The sequence below is a fragment of the Pleurodeles waltl genome, chromosome 7 (genome assembly GCF_031143425.1).
Source record: "Pleurodeles waltl isolate 20211129_DDA chromosome 7, aPleWal1.hap1.20221129, whole genome shotgun sequence".
In the NCBI taxonomy this organism is placed as follows: Eukaryota; Metazoa; Chordata; class Amphibia; order Caudata; family Salamandridae; genus Pleurodeles; species Pleurodeles waltl.
In genome coordinates, this window is record NC_090446.1 from 1,314,153,035 (window position 1) to 1,314,173,193 (window position 20,159).

Here is a 20,159-nt window from a genome sequence, read left to right on the forward strand (position 1 = left end):
GTGCAGGCTCTGGAGGTGTGGAACCTGCCTCGTGACTGCGAGAGGAGATCTACCCTGTGATGGAGACAGAGCAGAGGGCACAGAGAGAGTTGAAGGAGGTCTGGGTACCACACCCTTCTTGGCCAATCCGGTGCTATTAAAATGACCTGAGCCCTATCTTGGCGAATCTTCCTCAGAACTCGAGGAATCAAGGGTATGGGAGGAAATGCATAAAGCAGATGGTCGCACCAAGACAGCTGAAACACGTCCCCTGCACCGGATACTGGAGGATGCAGAATGACGGGCAGTGTGCGTTCTTGCGAGTGGCAAATGGGTCTATCTGAGAAACTCCCCACGTCCGTAAGACGTGAAGAACTACGTCCGGATGAAGACGCCACTCGTGATCGGTTGAAAAGTACTGACTGAGACTGTCCGCATGTACGTTGACAAGTCCGGCCAGATGGTTTGCTACTAGGCAAATCCAATAGTTATGTGCCCAGGTCCAGAGCTGCAGTGCCTCTCTGCAGAGAAGGTACGATCCTAGTCCTCCCTGCTTATTTATGTACCACATCGTGGTAGTGTTGTCTGTCAAGATTTGAACTGACTGACCACAAATGGACAGGAGAAAGGCCTTGAGAGCCAGACGTATCGCCTGCAATTCTAACATATTGATGTGAAACATCTGTTCCACTGGAGTGCAATGGCCTTTGACCTCCAGGTCCCCCAGATGTGCTTCCCCACCCTAGAGTGGAAGCATCCGTTATGACTGTGGTCACCGGAGGTGGTAGACAAAACGGCCTTCCTTGGGATAGGTTGCCATCCACAGCCCACCATCGCAGACCCACTGCAGTGTCTCTGGAGATCGTTATCGACTACTCGCGATCCCCTTTGTGTTGAAACCACTGCTTGCGGAGGCACCACTGGAGAGCCCTCATGTGCCAACGTGCATGAGGACCAACAGAATGCAGGAAGTGAACAGACCGAGCAGACGTAGGACCTTGAGGACTAGAATAGCCGCTCCATTCTGAAACATTGGAATCAACACCTGAATGTCCTGAATCCTCCTCCGAGGAGGGTAGGCCTGATTCAATGTTGTGTCCAGTACTGCCCCTATGGACAGGAGGCGCTGAGAGGGCTCCAGGGGAGATTTGGGCACATTCACTGTAAAGCCCAGGTTGAACAACAACTGGGTTGTCACCCGCAAGTGATGCAGCACGACCTCTGCGGACCCGGCATTGGCCAGCCAATCACCAGGTAAGGGAAAACAGATATTCCCTTCCTTCTGAGGTCAGCAGCCACCACTGCCATGACCTTCGTGAAGACTCGAGGTGCAAAAGTAAGACCAAAAGGAAGGACCGCAAACTGGTAGTATTGCGATCCTACCACGAACCGGATATACTTCCAGTGCGACTTCAGAATAGGGATATGAAAATAAGCATCCTGTAAGTCGATAGGCACTATCCAGTCTTCCTTGCTCAAAGCAGGAAGGACCTGGGCTAGGGTTAGCATTTTTAACTTCTCCTGTTTGAGGAACCAATTAAAAATCCTCAGATCCAGGATAGGTGTCGGTTTCAAAGTAGAAGATCACTCTGGTGGAGGAGAGGGAGGCAAATCCACACTGTGCGCTGATCGGGTGCCAAACCAGTACCTTCACATGGAAGAAAGGGCACAAACGGGCCCTGCTTGTATGGCGCCTGTGTCCCCAGTGTGAATTGCAACGGACTCATGGGACCAGCAGGTGCACCAATGGGGGCCATAGCTCTGTTAAAAATGCTAAACATAGCATTGAGTAATACTGAAGGATCAGCTCCTGGAGCCGGAAAGGCAGGAAACCCTTGCTCCTCCTGAGGTGGCTGGACTGGCTCCGATGCTTGCACACCCGACTCCTGATCATGAGTGGATGCAGAAGAAAAAAGGGCCATTGGGCTTGCCGGGGAAGCGGAGATCTCAATTAAAGTCGGCACAGGAGAAGCCTGTGGACTCCGAGGCTGAGGAGACACTGTAGGACCGATCTCCCATTCCATGGGACTGAGACCGAGCTCTGGATGAACGACGCTGAGATTCATGCTGTTGGCGTCGCTTCTTATGCGACCTCAAGGATCGATGCGATGAAGTATCTCTTGCCTTTGATCTTTGGCGACCTCTCTGCTCCTCCTTAGCTTTTGCCAAAAAATGCTTAGCCTCTCTCTCTTTCAAGGCCTTCAGGTTCAGGCCACTCACCCCTCCATGTCGTGATCCGAGCTCAGGCACCAAAGGCAATTTTCGTGCGGATCCGTCTCTGGCATGTGACCCCTGCACTCGCTAGAAGGCTAAAATCCCACTTTTTGTCTGTGGAGACATTGTAGCACTCTACAGCAATTCCCTCGATAACAGTAACTGCCAAGATGTAGGAAAACAACGTTATCGTAGAAGACGCTGAAAAAAGGGAACCAACGTCAGCGACTTTTTATGGCTCCGATGACGTCAGATGGAGTTACGTGCGGAGCCATACAATTGTGACGTCCTCATCAACATGAGGAGCTAGGAAGAACATTTCCATCAAATGCTGGCGCATTGGGAGAATTCATAAGGTGAGGAATTCACATCAGAAATAATGTTTCAGTCTTGTGGTTTCCTTTTGAAATGATAACTCTATTGGCACACATGAAAAACATTTTTCACGCTGTATTTCGAAAACTATGGGGGATAATTCAGAAAGCCATTTGTGAGTACACAAAGCAGTACTCTTGCTGCACTGCAGTATGTTACTTTTTAGAGTTAACACTATCCATGGTGCAATGTGACAGTTATTTTTCAGCTCCTAGTCCTACTCCCTGAACCTGTTCAAAAGAAGCACCTGCACTTTGAGAATAACCATGCTTTTGCCTTTCTTGCAATTACTTCTCCAAAGCTGAATAACAGTAATGTGTGGTATTAAAGTCTGAAAAATGTGCTTTATGAACTGCAAATCAGATCTCAAAAATGTTGTTACAAACACAATTGCTGTTGTTTTCATGCACAAGGTTGCATTTTATGTATATATCTTTCTTTGATCACGGGGTTGTGTAGAGCTCTGCCCCATTTTAACTTCAAGACAAACTGAAACTAAACTTCAGAGAGAGAGCACTAAGATTTAAGATAAGTGTGTGTTGATTGTACTAAGATGAAGTGGACCAGTAGAGAGGAAAGCATCCGTTGGCAACTGGGCTTCAAAACAAGGGAACAAGTACTGAAAGGGAACATGACAAAGAAAAGTAGTAAACAAAGAAAGATTTTCTAAAACAGGACAGAAAGTGAGAAAGGATAGTCTGAGGTTCGCAATAGGTGTGAGCCCATTTTTCATTCATCCATCAAGCAGAAAGCTTGACCAGACTCTGAAGAGGATAGAAATGTTTGTCAAGGAAGAAATGTAACTAAAGTTGCAGCAAAAAAGATTAACATCGGGCCATGAAGGATCTCGTAGGCAAGACCACACAGGGATCCAGCAAAATGGACAACTTCAGGCATGCAGTGCATTGATCAGAGCAGGCCTTATTTGCACCTCAGATTATCCAGCAGCATTATTAAACTTAGTGCAGGATGTCAGAATATCATTAGCAAAACAAATATCTGAAATAAATATGTCCTAAGTGGATTTTTACATGAAAATCATCCCATTGGATTTACATTTTCTATTATTAATTTCAGAGGCAGGTATTTTTGTAAATAATATTCAAGCCACAATTTATCTGTGGGACAAAATATCAGATATGATATTGTAGCACCATTCCTAATCTTAGATCTTGAATCCACCAAAAACGGATGGTTTTGCTTTAAAAAAAAAAAACCCTAACATCCTTGGAGTTCGTCACTGCAGAGGGCAGATACTATAGTTATCGTGGCATGTGATGCTTTGCCGAACGCAATTCCTCAGCATAAATAGTTTGAGAACTAATGCTATGTTCAATGCAGAATCATAATGGCAAAGGTTGCTCGGGTATTAGGTATCCTGAAAAAGACTCTTCAGCTCAAACGTGGAGTACAAGAAAGAACTGAAATAAATCAGTGAATGCCAATTGAAACCCTTTCTGAAGTCCATTTATAAGTATGAAGGACAAGGTCTGTAGCAGTGCTTAATTTGTAAATAAAAAGGTGCTGTTGCCCAAAGCTCTCTTCTGAAACAAGTGGCTGCTGCAATTAAATGTGCAAACACAGAATAGTGAGGCAGCGTAATCCTGAAGCCATCTCGGGCCTCTTTAGTCCATTTACAGCCACTCCCTGTCCCTTCGGCTCACTCTTGCAGCTTTCTATGTTCTCCCTTCGTGGCGCTTTTTCGTTTTTCTCTTCCTCTGTCTTTTCTATAAGTGCTGTTTGCTCGTAGTAAATGCTTGAGGCAGAAAAATAAGTGCCGGCCCTCAAAAATAAATGCCGGTGCTCAGCACCGGTAACAACAAGCACAAATTAAGCACGGGTCTGTAGACGTTGGGTAGGACACTGTGGGCTACTGGTCCATAATGGCTTAAACATAAAAGTATTCATACACCTTCAAAATTCCATCCACAAAAGTAATACCATATTAACCTATACCGAGAGCCATGTGCAATAAAGGTCTTTGAATACTTTTATGTAATCATTAAATCACAATAATTGCTGCCAGCAACCTGGATCCAACAAACAAGAAGTGTTTTCAGTACTACCGAGTAAAAGAGATAACCTGTTGACTAGGGGAGAAGCTACATAGTTCAATACATTCCCAGCAGGAACATCATGCCTAATTTTCAGAGGGGTGAGAACAGAGCAGGAAAGTAAAGGAGTGGAGAGACATGTAGCAGAAAGTAACAGAGAAACAGAGACTAAAGGAATGAAAGAGGGAGGAAGCGAACAAGAAAGTCGACGGTGCATCGAGAGGAAGAGAAGACATCAAGGATCCTAATGGAGACAGTGTGGCAGTGTATAAGCCGACCCCGATGTGAGCGACAGGAAACGAGGAAAACCAGACACTGAGAATTTTTTTTATCCAACCTTCGCCAGAAGCTCATGTTGAATTTCCTTTCACAATGGTCCAAAAAATAAACTGTGACCTGAGGCATATCTTTGTGACCTGGTAGAGGAGAATGTTTTCTGTACGGAGAGCCGAGAATTTACTTCCACTGTTGGAGTATTTCTTTCTCTTTCACCAACCACTATAATCACATGCATGAGGGAGTTAATTGGAAGCACCACGAAACACCAAAACCACTGACTGGACTAGGCAGCATCTTAAAATGTCATCTAGTAGTAAGTGAGGCACTGGGTGGGTTACTGAAAACGGCCTTAGTATTACCTGTATCAAAATTACAACAGAACTGACTGCAGCTTCTTACTTTCAAGGCATGAAGAACAACACCCCAGGGTGGCAGCCCTCACATTACTTCCACCGCTCCATGAAGACACAAAAGAAAAGCCTTAGCAAAAGTAAACAGCGAGTACGTACAACAATAAGTTTAGTTAAGGCAATCCTTATACAGGTACTGATAGACTGTTTTGGAAATAAAGTATTTTTGTAATGTCTAGCTCATATTAAAGTGTCTTGCTCATCCTTTTCTGGTCACTGGGGCTAAGGCACAGATATGATAGTGACTGGTCTGCTAGAAAAAGAGGCACAGTTATGTCAGACCACAATAGATGGACAAACTGCTTCAAAATACGAAGTAAAGCATACCTTAGTCATTGAGTTGAGAGACAATAAGTATAGCACTAACACCACACGCCAGAGCTAGCTACAACACCAACTATCCTGCAACTCCTCCTTGATCTAGCAGTCAGATCCCTCTATGTCACCAGGTGACTTAAAAAACAGCACAAGTGAGTGCAAGAGAAGACACTACATGAACCGTTAAACAGTCCCAAATATGTAGCAACACAATGAGAGGTGGGGAAGGGGACAGATGCACATCATGATCTTGCCACCTAAAGCAGTATTGTACTGAAATTCTTCATTTCATATGAGCCCTGATGAATGACATGGAAAATTCATAAATAGGCAGCTTTTGGCAAAACAGAATTTCTTCCATAGATTAGCTGTAAAACTTGACAAGTTAAAGTTTGCTTGGAAGGGTGCTCCATGTATTAGAGGGCCCAGCCTTTCCCTTCCTACCCAATCACTTTGCGGTAGATTCTACAAGTCAGCCTTTTAAACAGTGGTGGCCCGTCCTTTAGGGCGGAGGGGCCACGCCCCCCCACCTTTTGCCCATCATAGAGAGTGTCTGTCAGGCTGAACAAAGGCCAGCCTGACAGACACTCTTCATTTTCAGCTCAGACAGCCAGGAGTGAGCCATGAGCGATTTGCGCAGATTCCTGGCTCCCTGAGGTGAACTTTGCTGGACTGAGGAGGTCAGAGCTCCTATGAGCGTGACCTCCTCGGCTCAGCAAAGGTGCCTCGAGGCCCTCCCCTGGGTGACGAGGAAAGCGTCACCCATTGACACTCGCCCTGGGCGCTTCAGGTTTAAGCCCTGAGGCGCCCAGGACGAGTGTCAATCAGTGACACTTGGTCACAGAGTGAGGTGGGGTTAGCAGTCTCACTAACCCCATCCCACTCTGTGACGAGGCTGGGACTGCTGCCTTCCCTCATTGGCTGACCTAAGGTCAGCCAATGAGGGAAGGCAGCAGTCCTATCCTCCAGGGACCTGGAGGCTGAAGGTGGGGCGCATGCGTGTTTGAGTGTTATGAGTGTTGTTAATGGCTATGCGTGCGTGCGTGCGTGTGTGTGTGTGTGTGTGTGTGAAAGAATGAGTGTGTGATCTTTTAAAATGAATGTTTGGTGCATGCGTGCATGTTTGAATGTTATGAGTGTTAATTGATGTGCGTGCGCGTGTAAAAGAATGAGTGTTTGGTTTGTGATGTTTTAAAATGAATGGTGTGTGTGTGTGTGTGTGTGTGCTTCCCGCCCGCCCGCCCGCCCCCCTTTCTCCCAAAGCTGCCGGCCGCCATTGCTTTTAAACATTACCCTCTGCATAGGTAAGGGGTGTTATAATTACGAGGAATTTGTGTTTCTCTCTACCTGCCCCCATGCTGGTTTCTGAAAAATAAGATAAATCTATTATGAAGCAATGCAGCACTCCGCTTTTAAATATCTGGTATTAACACACTTTAAAAAAATCGAGTATGGCACCATGTTTACAGAAACGAACTGCTGAATATTTGCAATGAGGAGCCCTAGAAGGAGAGCTACTAGCTGCTGGCATGTCACTTCAGAAAGAGGTACTCCTTGAAGATCAGCTCCCATCTCATAACAGGTGACCCTTCCTTCCATTTTCATCGCCTGTCTGAATCTGGTTGTACCTGATGTCCCATCAAGCCACCTCACCTGTCTGAATCAAGTGGTAATAGATGCCCGTCAAGCCACCTCACCTGTCTGAATCAAGTGGTAATAGATGCCCGTCAAGCCACCTCACCTGTCTGAATCAAGTGCTAACAGATGACCCGTTAAGCCACCTCACCTGTCTGAATCCAGTGGTCACGGAAGGCCCGTTATGCCACCTCACGTCTGAATACAGTGGTCACGGATGCCCCGTCAAGCCACCTCACCTGTCTGAATCAAGTGGTTACAGATGCCCCGTCAAGCTACCTCACCTGTCTGAATCCAGTGGTAGCTGATGCCCTGTCAAGCCACCTCGTCTGAATAAAGTGGTAGCTGATGCCCTGTCAAGCCACCTCACCTGTCTGAATAAAGTGGTAGCTGATGCCGCGTCAAGCCACCACACTTGTCGGAATCAGGTGACAAATGATGTCTAGTCAAGCCCCCCTCACCTGTCTGAATCAAGTTGTAACTGATGTCAGCCTCGGTGATCATAGGCAGAATGTGCGTGTGACAGTACTGCAAGGCATGGCCCCGGCCGCCAAAGGGATTCACCAGGAGCAGCAGGCGGCGTGGACGGGGTAGCAGGCTGGGTTCGAGTTCTATAACAATGGCAGAAAAAAGGACGAGATGAGAAACTGCATGATAAACATACACTAAAACAAAGTTGTCACTCCATTATCATTGGTTATTGTAGGTCATTTAGCAATTTAAGGCTACAGTTAGTTACATATAATTCCATGAATATACATAAAAGATTAAGAAATAACACTAAACATCACATTATCTTAAATGATTTTGCAATGTAATCTGAGACCTATAAGTATCAAAGTCGCTAGAGAGTACTGCAGACCCGCTCCTTTTTGATTCTGGGCATAGTTCCAATGCATTGTACATACGTTTTAAAAAATAAAGGGCCAACACACACAATTTAAGCAGAGATGGTTTCTCAAATTCCGATGAAACCTAAGTGATTCTAAATGATAATCATTTAACCAAATAATTTCTCATCCTGAGAAGATGGTCCACTGAGATTCTTTTTGCCACATGCAGATTGAAATGAATACTTGTACATCATCAGCTGGGCTTAGACAGCGGACTAAATACGAGATCGTAAAAAGAAATCAGTGCAATAATAGGCACACAGGGCTTCACTTACCAAAAAAAGGCACAGGCGACCTTTTAGGAATCTGCTTGTGAGTACTTTTTGTTAAAACATTGTATTTCAAATTCATGAAGCAGGTACAATGGTAGGCCTTGAAAGCTACGCCAGATGTAGGTATCTAGGCATACTACTACTACTACTACTACTACTACTGTCACATATCTCGGTTGAGACGCCTTGTTCTCCTCCACAGCTTACAGTAGGAGGTGCAGGCAAATATGCAAACGTGCTTTTTTTTTTTCTCTCGTCAGGTAATATGTAAGGTCAAACATATTTTTGTGAAAGGGCCAAACTGATGCACTTAAGTACGAGGCAATGGGTTTACAAACCATTCCTGGTAATGCAGCCGATCAAGAGCCTTTCCTTGAGAAGAGGCACATTTCATCAGGAAGACGGTAAGTTAGTACTTAAATGCAGCTTCCGGGACAAGGAGCTTTTGATCCTTTTGCGAGAACCATAAATAATGTAGTTCTACTTCATATTCTGTTTTTATTTACATAGCGCTTATTACTACTGACAAGTCACTGAAGCACTTTTTGGTGAGTAGCAAACAACTCCGGAACCCAAACTGGATGAGTAGTGGATTACTATAGTATAGATAAATAAAAGTTAATTGGAGTGTTGGACATAAGTGTTAGCAGGATTGAAGCAAACTCCAACCACAGTAAGGAACTCTTCAGATCCCCAACCACCAAAAACGTTATCACCCCCAAACAGGAACTCTGCGATTCCCTGGCAAGTTTCTTCCACAACAAGACATCTGCCATCTACAGAAACTTCGAACCCCAATTCACCAAGCTCCTCAGTCATCTCAACCCCATGGATAAGGAACACGACCACCCACTCACCACCTTGGACCATCTCACCACGCAAGGCATCACAGCCATCATGATCTCCGTACTCTTAGGAGCACCCACAGACCCATGCCCTCACCAAATTTACAACTTAGGGAGCAAGACTATTAGCAGCAAGCTCACCACCATCCTCAATGCATTGATCGCCACTGCCACTGCCACATTCCCCAAAGAATGGAAGCACGCAGAAGTTAAGCTCTTCCTCAAGGAACCATTCGCCGACACCAACAAACTCAAGTACTACCGCCCCATCGCCTTGCTCCCCTTCTCCACCAAAGTCCTTGAAAAGCCCTTCACAGAATACCTGGAGAATCACAATGTTCTTGACACTTCCCAGTCTGGATTCAGAGCCAACCACAACACTGGAACTGTCCTGATGGCAGCCACAGACATCAGATCCCTCAGCAACCAAGGAAAAATGGCTGCCCTGATCCTCCTCGACCTCTCAGCGACATTCAACAAAGTATCACACCACATCCTGATCAAAAAGCTGCACAACATTGGAATCCATGGAAACGTCCTCAAATGGATCATCTCCTTCCTCACAGGAAGAACCCAGAGAATCCACTGAACCCAAGAACAACATCTGCAGAATCCCTCAAGGTTCATCCCTCAGGTCTATCCTGTTCAACACCTACATCATCACTTGACCAACGTCGTAAGATCGCATGGACTAAACATTATATTCACCACAGAGGATGCCCATCTCATCCTCTCACTATCAAAAACCCCTCTGGCTCACTGACAAAACATCTGCAGGTGCATTACAAATATCACAGACTGAATGAGAAACAACTGCCTAAAACTCAACACAGACGTGACAGAAGTGCTGATCTTCGTAAACACCTCCCCATGGAACGATACCTGGTGGCCTCCTAAACTGGGACCCTCACGATGACGACCGATCAAGCCTGCAACCTTGAAATCATTCTGGATAGTAAGCTCACAATGAGTAAACTGATCAACATGTGTTCATCCACCTGCCTCCTCACCTTTTGGCAAGATTTTCAAGCGGCTTCCCATCGACACTAGACACAACATCACACAAGCCCTGATCACCAGCCAACTGGATTATGGAAATGCACTCTACGCAGAAATCACTGAACACCTCCTGCAGACGATACAGAAAGTTGCAGCCAGACTCATCATTGACCTCGCCAAGTAGACCCACATCACCCCCCGCCCCACCTCAAGAACCTCCACTGGCCCGCCCATCCAGAAGAGAGGCTAGTTCAAGATAACGATCCACACCTTCAAAGCCCTCCACAACCAAGGACCAGGATATATCAACCACCGACTCAACTTCCACCTTCCCTCCAGACACCTGCACTCCTCCTCCCTGTGCCTCGCCACAGAAACAGTGGAGGATGCTCTTTCTCCTACCTCACTGCAATGTCTTGGAACAAACTGCCACTTCACCTATGAGACCTCACCCTCCCTTCTGGAATTCAGAAAATGATTCAAGACCTGGTTGTTCGACTGAGCCCTTCAGCAGCACTTCAATGCCTGGATACACTCATGGTGAAGACCGCGCTCCACAAAATCCAGAATGATTGATTGATTTTATAGGATAAAGCAGCGATAGAGGAAGGATAAATTTAGAAGGTGTTTTCTGTGATATAGTAGTAAAATGAGATTTGGGATGAACCAAAGAAGGGATAGAGGAGGGAAGTGTCTCGAAAGGGTTGTTTGGGAGACCACAGTATTAAAATATGGTTTGGATAAGTTAGAGAGTGGGGGTAGAGGATATAATGACATAGATAAAGGATGAGATTATTTATATCTGTTTATTTGATATTTTCCATATGTCGACAGTGAAGCACATAGATAAAATTAAGATCATATTTACACATTGATAGAGAAAATAAAACAGAGATCCATAAACATATATACAAATAACATACGTAAACTATGCAGTGATTTATATACATGTTAAGCATAATATATTCATATATATTAACAATAAGTTATGTCTACACATTAACTTAGAAGGCTTCTAAGAATGTCTATATATTTTAAACCATAAGCAGTATATATTTGTACAAAAAAATGTGAATAGCTAAATGCAAACGTATAATCAAATTATGCATGTTTACATACACTAGCATATGCTGTACATTTACGTTTTGAGAATTGTGGTTTTGTAGTGAAGAGCAAACTTGAGTAGTCATCTGAATTAAAGATAGGTATTGATGGATCTTATGTTTGTGGGTAACAAATTCCATAGTGTGGCTGCTTGGATAGAGAATGAGGTACCATCCATGTTTTTCTTGTATGCTGGGGTTTTGAGGCAGGGTTCCAATTTAGAGTGGAGGTTCCTTTGTTGTATCTATTTGGTGATTTTATTCCTGAAGAAAAGTGATCCCGTTCCATGTTTTGCTTCGGGGGTGATACAAAGCAGCATGAAGGTGGATCTTCTTGGTAACCGGTAACCAATACAATGCAAAGTGTGACCACTTTGTGGTTTTCCTGTGACCTAGTATACCCCTTTGAACTGTATCTACATTGCAATATTTGTATATGTGGGGCCTCTGCTCCCCATCCTTCCTCCCTCCCTCCCCCCTAGTGACCAACAGAGTTCATACGGGAGCTGGTGGACCTACAGTGAAAGTTGAAACATGTGAGATCGTCCGCTATGTGATTGAGTGACTCTCACTACATGTGTGTGTACTGTTCCCCTGTCCCTTTATTACTGCGTGTGGAGGTCTGAGTCTAGCGCTCATCGTTCCCCAATACACTTTATCTCTTTACCCACCCTTTCACATCCACCATGAGTGCCTGAGGTCTTGATCTGTCTTAATATATCTTTGAACTTATTGAACTTTCCTTTGTAGTATAGACCATAATGTTTTCATTGCATCCATTATATTATACATCACACTGCATTGTGTACCACTGTCTGGTTCCTTTAATCACTGCTTCTGGCAGCCAGTCAGGCGGAAAGCCTGCCTCGAGTCTTAGACCAGATTGCCCCCATTTTAACAATAGCTCTGTCCTACAATGGCAGCTGCAGCCCTTAAGATTGTATCCTTGAACATTACTGGCCTAGAACACTCATAAATGTTTATAAGGCACAGAGGACATCAGGGCCTCGTATCATAAATCAGACGGCCTCAAGCAGTAATCTCTGGGGCTCGTTTCTACCTCCTGGTCACCAGTTTCTGCAAGAATCGTGACACTTTTGGTCCTCAGAGCAAAGAGAAAACCATGATTAAACATGGAAATGGTGGAAAGAAGAATGCAGAAAACCAAGGGGCACTTTGTCATGTTACACACCTAGCAGCTCTGAAGTTCAAGACTTCAATGAGCTTACCATAGAATAGATCTTACTGTCTTCAGAGAGAACAAGACAAACAGATTCTGAATGTGGATAACCTCTGAACCCAAGGGATCTATATCCCACTCCAAATAATAATTATTCAAAGTAGAGTGACCAGCATTTCATGTGTACTCTGACAGCCCAAACCTCCATCATAAACAATGAAGCCTGAAGCAAAAGTTGAGGAACTTGCCAACATCATATGACATCTGCCACATCCTAACAAACTAGCCAATACAAGATGATTAATATACACCTCCTACCCCAAAAACCCTCAGCAGGGTGTTAATTTGTGACAGAAAAACTGGTGAATATCAAGAAACTTCCAGAGAACCAAAGCCCACTCTTGACCTCTTTATATCAGAGCCACTACCAATGCCCCATCCATTAGTTTTCTGACCTGGGCTATCACCCTAAGTCAGTATCATCAAGAAATAGAGAAAAGTAGCTAGGCCTGTGTGCAATTTCTTTGCCCTTCGGTGCATCGCCTTATCCCCATGTAAACTTGGACCTGAAGAAATAAAATGAAACACAAACACGATCACATTTACACTGGCTGCCGAGTGACGTGATCTAAATGTGAATGACAAAGATAGTGTCTGTACTCTCTGTGGAATATCCATCACACATTCAAGAAGTTAGTCCAATACTAGCTTGTTATCATACTCCGCCTTCTGAGGCCAACAGAAAGTATATGTAAGTAAAATGATCTTCAGGAGCATGTTATGCAAGTTTTGAGATTTTTTGGATGCCATTTGGCCCATTCTCCTTACCCACACTGGCAAAGTGGGCTAGGTGGCTAGTTTTGAATTTTTTTCAGGCATACTAAGTGGCAAAGGCATCCAAAGCAGTACTGACTGGAAGTAGGGTGGAGAATACTCTGAGAGCAGTGGACTGGTCATCCCAATACACTTAATATAAGTTTTATTTTAAACCAGTGTTGGATTCCACTACTTTAGTGAGGAGAGAATTTTGAACAAGCATAATCCTGCCATAGAAATTAACTACTTTCCTAGACAGTGAAAAAAAGTTACTTACCATTGGTAGCAATCTTTCTGGTAGATACTCTATTGACATGCCAATTCCTCACCTTCGAATATCCCAGGTGCAAAATTAGATCCCGAAAACAGCTGCAAAAGCCCTGCAGCATCTGTAGGCTCTATTCATTCTGTTCCAACATCAGACATGGAGTTGTGATGACGTCAATGACACTATATAGCAAAAGTACTGGCGACCAGACGCACATGATACAAGAAAACACACTCCAAATACAGGAACGGGCCTGCCATCTACACTAGGAGTCCAAACGTGGGCACGGAAGAGGGAATTCACCAAAGCCAGGGACAACCCAACCAACCAGTATGTAATTTTTCTCATCAGACTGACAAAATCACAATTGGAAATTACTAGAAAGGAGCCTATGCTATTGCCCTACAGCAGCAGGGATATAAATACAACAAAGATCGACCTTTTCAAATTTATTAGGAAACTTAAACTTAAAGTATTTTTTTCAGATAAACCTGCAACAGGATAAACCACCCACAGTCAACAAATAACTAGTGAACTGACAGTTCAGGACTTGAAAGACATTCAGCTATTAACAAATTTGTCTGACACTGATGGTAATGACCACGTAATGGAACTTTCTGCCCTTGCGGCTTTATGGAAATAGATGTTTCACACTTAAAAGAAAACAAGAGTTTTCTTTCCCCAAATCTAGGTTCACACCAGTTCTTCCCCCAGAAAATACAACTGATCTATTCTACACAGCTGTACAGGATGAATTAGATAAAGAGTACAACAAATACAAGAGTCAAGCAAAATATTTACCCTCAGATATGACAAGTATGGACAAACCGGCATTAAAAGATTAAAAGGGAATACAGACCTATACATCAAAGAAGCCGACAAAAGGGGTAATATAGTGATCTTGGATACTAAAGATCATCTTACAGAAATCTACCGCCAATTGGAGGACTCTAATTGTTACAAGAAACTTGCGTATGATCCCACTAAAGAAATACAAACAAACTTACTATGTTTACTTGACAGATGGTACAACAAGGGGATCTTAACCTTAGAAGAAAAACAATTACTTTTCATGAAACATCTGGTAATGGCCGTACTTTACATTCGGTCTAAAATACGTAAACCGGGCTTCCCACCCAAAGGATGCCCCATTATAGCTGGCATTGACTCTATATGCTCAAGACTGGGTGAATTCATAGACAATGAATTGAAACCTTTCATGAAGATTTTGTCTTCAGACATTAGGGATACAAAGAACATACATATGAAACTCAACAATATTGATTGGCAACCAGATTACATCCTAGCAACAACAGACATTGTAAGCCTCTACATCTCTATTAAACACTCTCATGCACTAGAATCAGTAAAAAAAGCACTGTCAAGTGGACCAGTATATTACTGTGAAAGAAACCAGATGATCTTAGAAATGTTGGATTTCTCTCCATGTAACAATTTTTTTCACCTTCAATGGTTCCATTTTCCTCCAACTGCAAGGGAGAGCGATGGGAGCCAAATTCGCTCCAACATATGTCTGTATTTTTATGGGAGAAGTTGAGAAATACTGGTTGTGGCATGAGGTGTTACGACTCTGTCGTCCCATTTCTAGGGGGCGCTGTAAGGGGACTGTCGGAAGTCTGGGAATCACCTTAAACACTTATCTAGAGTCCCTTGCTGACTCCTGTTTGTTTCTCTTTTCTCCATGGTACACTTTTGTAGTACTACATTTGCTTCCTGGGACTGCAAATCCCATAATGCACAGCCTGGTAGTCAGGAAAGCCCGGATTCTGTTTCCCATTGTTTTCTATGGGAGAAGTCCAGTTGCTCCTTTTCACCGGATCCTCTCCTCCAGTACTTGCAAGTGTCTGAAACTACACACACCTGAGACCTCTCCTGTGCAGCCCAGCTTGGAACTGCTTATAAGCAGCCATTTCCTCAAGACCCCGTCGTGCATTGGAGTTCGATTCCTTTGTGTTACAGACCCTTTGTCGGATGGTGTTCCAGTTTTGTTCCTGTTCTGTTCCAGCTTGATCCTGTTTCTGGTTTCTCTGCCCTGCTCCTGATTGTTCCAGCCAGAGTCTGCTCCCTATCTCTTAGCCTTGTACCTGTTTGTTTCTTCCAGAGCCTGCTCCCTGTTTCTCTGCCCTGCTCCTGCTTTGTTTCAGCCTGAACCTTCTCTCTGTTTCCCAGTCCTGTTTACTGCTCATTTCCTACTCCCTGTATTCCAGCCCTGTCCTTGCCTGTTCCAGCCAGAGCCTGCTCTCAGTTTCCCAGTCCTGTCTCTGTTTGTCCCAGCCAGAAGTTTGCGCCCTGTTTTCAAGTCCTAGTCCCGCCTTTGCTTCAGCCTGAGCCTGTTCCTAGTTCTTGCCTCTGCCTCTTTGTTTGTTCCTTTCTGTTTCTTCTTGGTTATTTGTGTCTGGTAAGTGTTCTATCAGTCTTCACCAGTGAATAAGTGTCCTCCTTTGTTCTGGGGTTGGCTCCTGGTTTCCAGGAGGCAATTCCAGCCCCCATCCTTGTCTAGTGTTATACATTGTCTTTCGTGCCTAACAGTGACAGTGTGCTATTGCTGTTTTCTCAGGAATCGCCACTGTGTTTCCAGCTGGACCGACAAGAGCATGTCTTGTGTATGTAAGTACTTTCCTTGTTTGTGCTCTAGGGTCCAGAGACAGAATCACTTCTGCTGCCTCCTTTCTATGGGGCTGGCAGGGTAACTATCTGTAAGAGCAAACTGCACAGAGGCATTGACATTCCCTGTCACTGTGGGAGGTTCTGTGCTTTACTCTGTGTACAACCCCAGCATGTTTGTCCATTCGTAATCTGTTTCCTGTTGGTTCACACAAGGGTTGCTCTGCTTTTACTTTCCTGTGCCTGTCCATAGCTGTCCTTTCCGTGTATGCCTTTAGCTGCTCTTCTTCCCCAGTATACTACCTCTTTACGATATTCGGTGACCTCAAGGGGTGTCCCAACCAGAGTCCTGATCAGACCTGCTCGAAACCGTGACATGAGGAGTTTGAAAGATTTAACAATAATATTATTCTTTGGAATAGATACATTGATGATATATTGCTAATTTGGCAAGGCCCACAGAAAGCATTTAAGGAATATATCTCTAAATTGCATCAGACCAAATGGGGACTACAAGTGACATCTTCTGTTTCCAAAAAGAACGTGGGATTTCTACATCTTACATTGTGTAAAGAGTACAATAGCTTCCATGGCAAATTACACAGAAAGACAGCCACAGCTAACTCTATTCTACATGCTTCCATTATCACAAACATCCCTAAAGAAAAATATCTATGTATTAGAAGGAACTGCAGCAAGAGGGAGGACTACAAGAGTAAGACTACTAAACTAACTAATCGCCTAAAAAACATGGCTATGAGGAGCGCCATTTAATAGAGATTATGAATGAAACTGAGAGACTGGATAGGAATACACTCTTATTAGCCTCACAAAGGCTAAATGAAATAAATAAAAAGATCAGACTCACCACAGATTTTCACAGTGGTCATTACCATGTCAGAAAAGCTTTGCATAAACATTGGAAACTCATATGACAGCACAAATCACCACAAAATGAAACTGGATTTTACACACAGCTCAATTCTAAAAGGGCCACAAACTTAAAACAGCAGCTCTCTCACACTTTTTTCAGAGACAGACGTCTACATCTGTACAAATTGCTCTATTTGCAAACTTGGAATAAGCAAAATGAAAACGTGTCCTAAATAATCATTAAAAAAAGATTCAGGAATTGATTAATTGTAAAAGTACTAATGTGATATACATTATAATTTGCCCCTGGGGAAAGAACTATATAGACAGCACAATACGGCCCCTAAACATTGGATCCAAGAACACTTCTGCAACATTCAAAAATCTGATTCCAGATTACATTTAGTAGAACATTTGGAGGGATATCACCCAAATTAAAGAACTTTCTTGTTTTATGGGTTCGTCAAACTGAACAAAAATCCTAGAGGTGGGGACCTGGAGTCTCTGTTACGCAAACAAGAGAGCAGGATGATCCTCAAGTTTAATAGAGCAAGCTACGGCTCAAATAGGTCACGGATCTCCATTATTGGTTGACCTGAAGGATCCTTAGAAGTCTGTCCGGTGTGCTTCCTGACCTTTCCCGCCTACTTCTGTTTGATTTTTCGAAATCTTCTATTCTCCTAGTCTATCGTATTAATGCAGTACTTTGTTTTCTATTTACAAGGACTACAATTCTAGTGGTAGCTAAAATATGATGTAGTAAAATGATTAAGGTCTCTCAACTACTTTTCATAATACCAGTAGTATATCATTTTTCCAACTCTTGGTATTAAGGATATGATGACGGAGTCGATTTGGATTTATTTGGAATTTGCTTTCCACATGCTTTCCACTGTATATATGAACTAATTATCTTTCAGTTTTCCTATTTTTAATCAACAAGGTTTAGAGACTTGAAATACAGGGTGATGTTAGATACCAGGAGTTTAAAATGAAAGTTTCATTTAAATCTAATGAGGAATTTGCAGATTTTTCGAATACTATATGACTCACCAAAACTACGGTAAAAGACTACTGGTATACTGAACTGTTTTCAGTAAATGATTATTGTGAATACCCTTATCTCTCAGATCTGTGAACTAATTACAATATTGGTGCAAACAATTTCTTATATACCTTTTGGGGTGCTGTATGTGTACTGTACTTAAATGATGGCATGGGCCAAAATAAGATATCCCCTTACAGCTACATACTTCTGTCATAGAGCCTTCACAAAGAATTGCACAGCTCACGTATAATTACACCTTTATAAGTAATTTTTAAGTTAGCACAGCTGGTCATGTAATACAAGTGCTTCCCCCCCCCCCCCAATGTTGCTCTATAAATAACTGATAGCTGGAAATATGATTGCTTCTTTCAATAAATATGAATGAGCGTCTTCATTAAAAACACCTTTATTAGATCACATTCCAAAATTATTTTACCACTCCAAGATGGCGGTATCTTTTTTCTTCACATACCTTGGCATCAGCTTTAGTGGAGTATCAAACGACTGGTGGTTACATTTAAAATGGCTGTTGACTATTATGCGACAGAACGAAACATCACAATGGACCTCAGTGACTTGCTGGTTTCAGAGCGTTTCCCTGCCTATAATAAGGGTTGGGATGTTTTTAAGGAGATGGAATTCCCCTCGGGCTCAGTTTTTCCAGTATTCTATCTATGTCGCATGATTTTGGAGGTTGTATGTCCATGAGATTGAGCTAAATACCATTTACCTCAGGGTAACCGGTGTATATAACTTAGTATAGCAACTTTTGAGTTAACTTGAACAATGGAGCAGTGGTGGGAAAAACCTGTGTAATATTCAACCCCTACTATAAAACTCATGCTGTATGACAATGGGTTAATTGTTTCTTTGATTCAGTGTTAATTATCCCTTGGAAATGGTCTGATAATTACTAAACGTACTCTAAACTCGCAGTCACAAACCGTGTTTAACGCTAAGTATCCCTTGTTCATGGTGACGGTTTGACAATTAATATACGTATTCTAAACTTGCGTTCATGAACTGGGTTAAAAGCATAAATATATTTTATATTTAACAAAATTACTTCTATATATATTTTTTCTAACAGGTATAGTAATATGCAGCATGGTGACTTGGATACCAAGTAAGAAAATCTACTCTGTGAAAGTTTAAATATAGAATTTCCTATAATAACATAACAAAGATCAATTTGGTGCCCTCTTCAGGGACGATTTTATAACATGCATCTTCCCTCTTTTTGGTCTCTTTTCAGTGAATATTGATTTTGTTCTCTATGAAATTTCTGGACGTAGTATTATATGCTTGGACTATAAACTGACAGAAAATACAAGTATTCACCTTAATTGGTACTCAGGAGCTTACTCCATTTTAATTTTGAACACCCACCCACCAGCATGTGGCACAAAGAATTTCGGGTTGCATGTTGCTTTCCTCTCTTTAATACTATTTTCTTTAACATTGTTCTCTTTCCTCGCTTGTCTTTGTGCCCTGAACAGATTTTGTCTAATAATAAGGATTCCACACAACAGGCTACAATGCATGTGAATTACTGGCATGATGAGTCACTTTTCTAAGGATATAAGGAAACGAGTGCCACCAGAATGACATCTACTCCCTTTTCCTGCACATGGGTCACGTGAGGAAGTTTATTTATTTTTAACATAAAATTAGTTTGTAAAGTATTATTGTTTAACTTTGCAGCCTTGAGAAAGCCCCAGCCACACAGGCATTGTAACGGGGCGATGCACATGTTAGCTGTACCAACTTGATGTGAATGGAACATAGTATGCTCTATATTATTATGACATCAACATCTACTTTGCTAACTGCTTACTCTTTCAAGATACAACTGTTTAAAGACTCGCCTATACAGTGCATACAATTAAAAATATGGCTTAGAAGACCAGACACCCAGTTGAGAAACTACGTTAGTTCTACTCTGTTTTTGCCAAATCCTTCAAAGTGCATTT

General features: G+C 42.9%; 1 protein-coding gene across 1 annotated transcript in view; it reads right to left on the reverse strand.

The window, feature by feature from the left end:
- The window catches only part of SPHK2 (sphingosine kinase 2), a 185,317-nt gene that overhangs the window by 78,971 nt on the left and 86,187 nt on the right, over positions 1 to 20,159 (reverse strand). Inside the window, exon 3 of the mRNA XM_069200637.1 lies at positions 7,726 to 7,875. Coding sequence (XP_069056738.1) covers positions 7,726 to 7,875 — 150 coding nt within the window. The remainder of the gene's footprint in view (positions 1 to 7,725; positions 7,876 to 20,159) is intronic.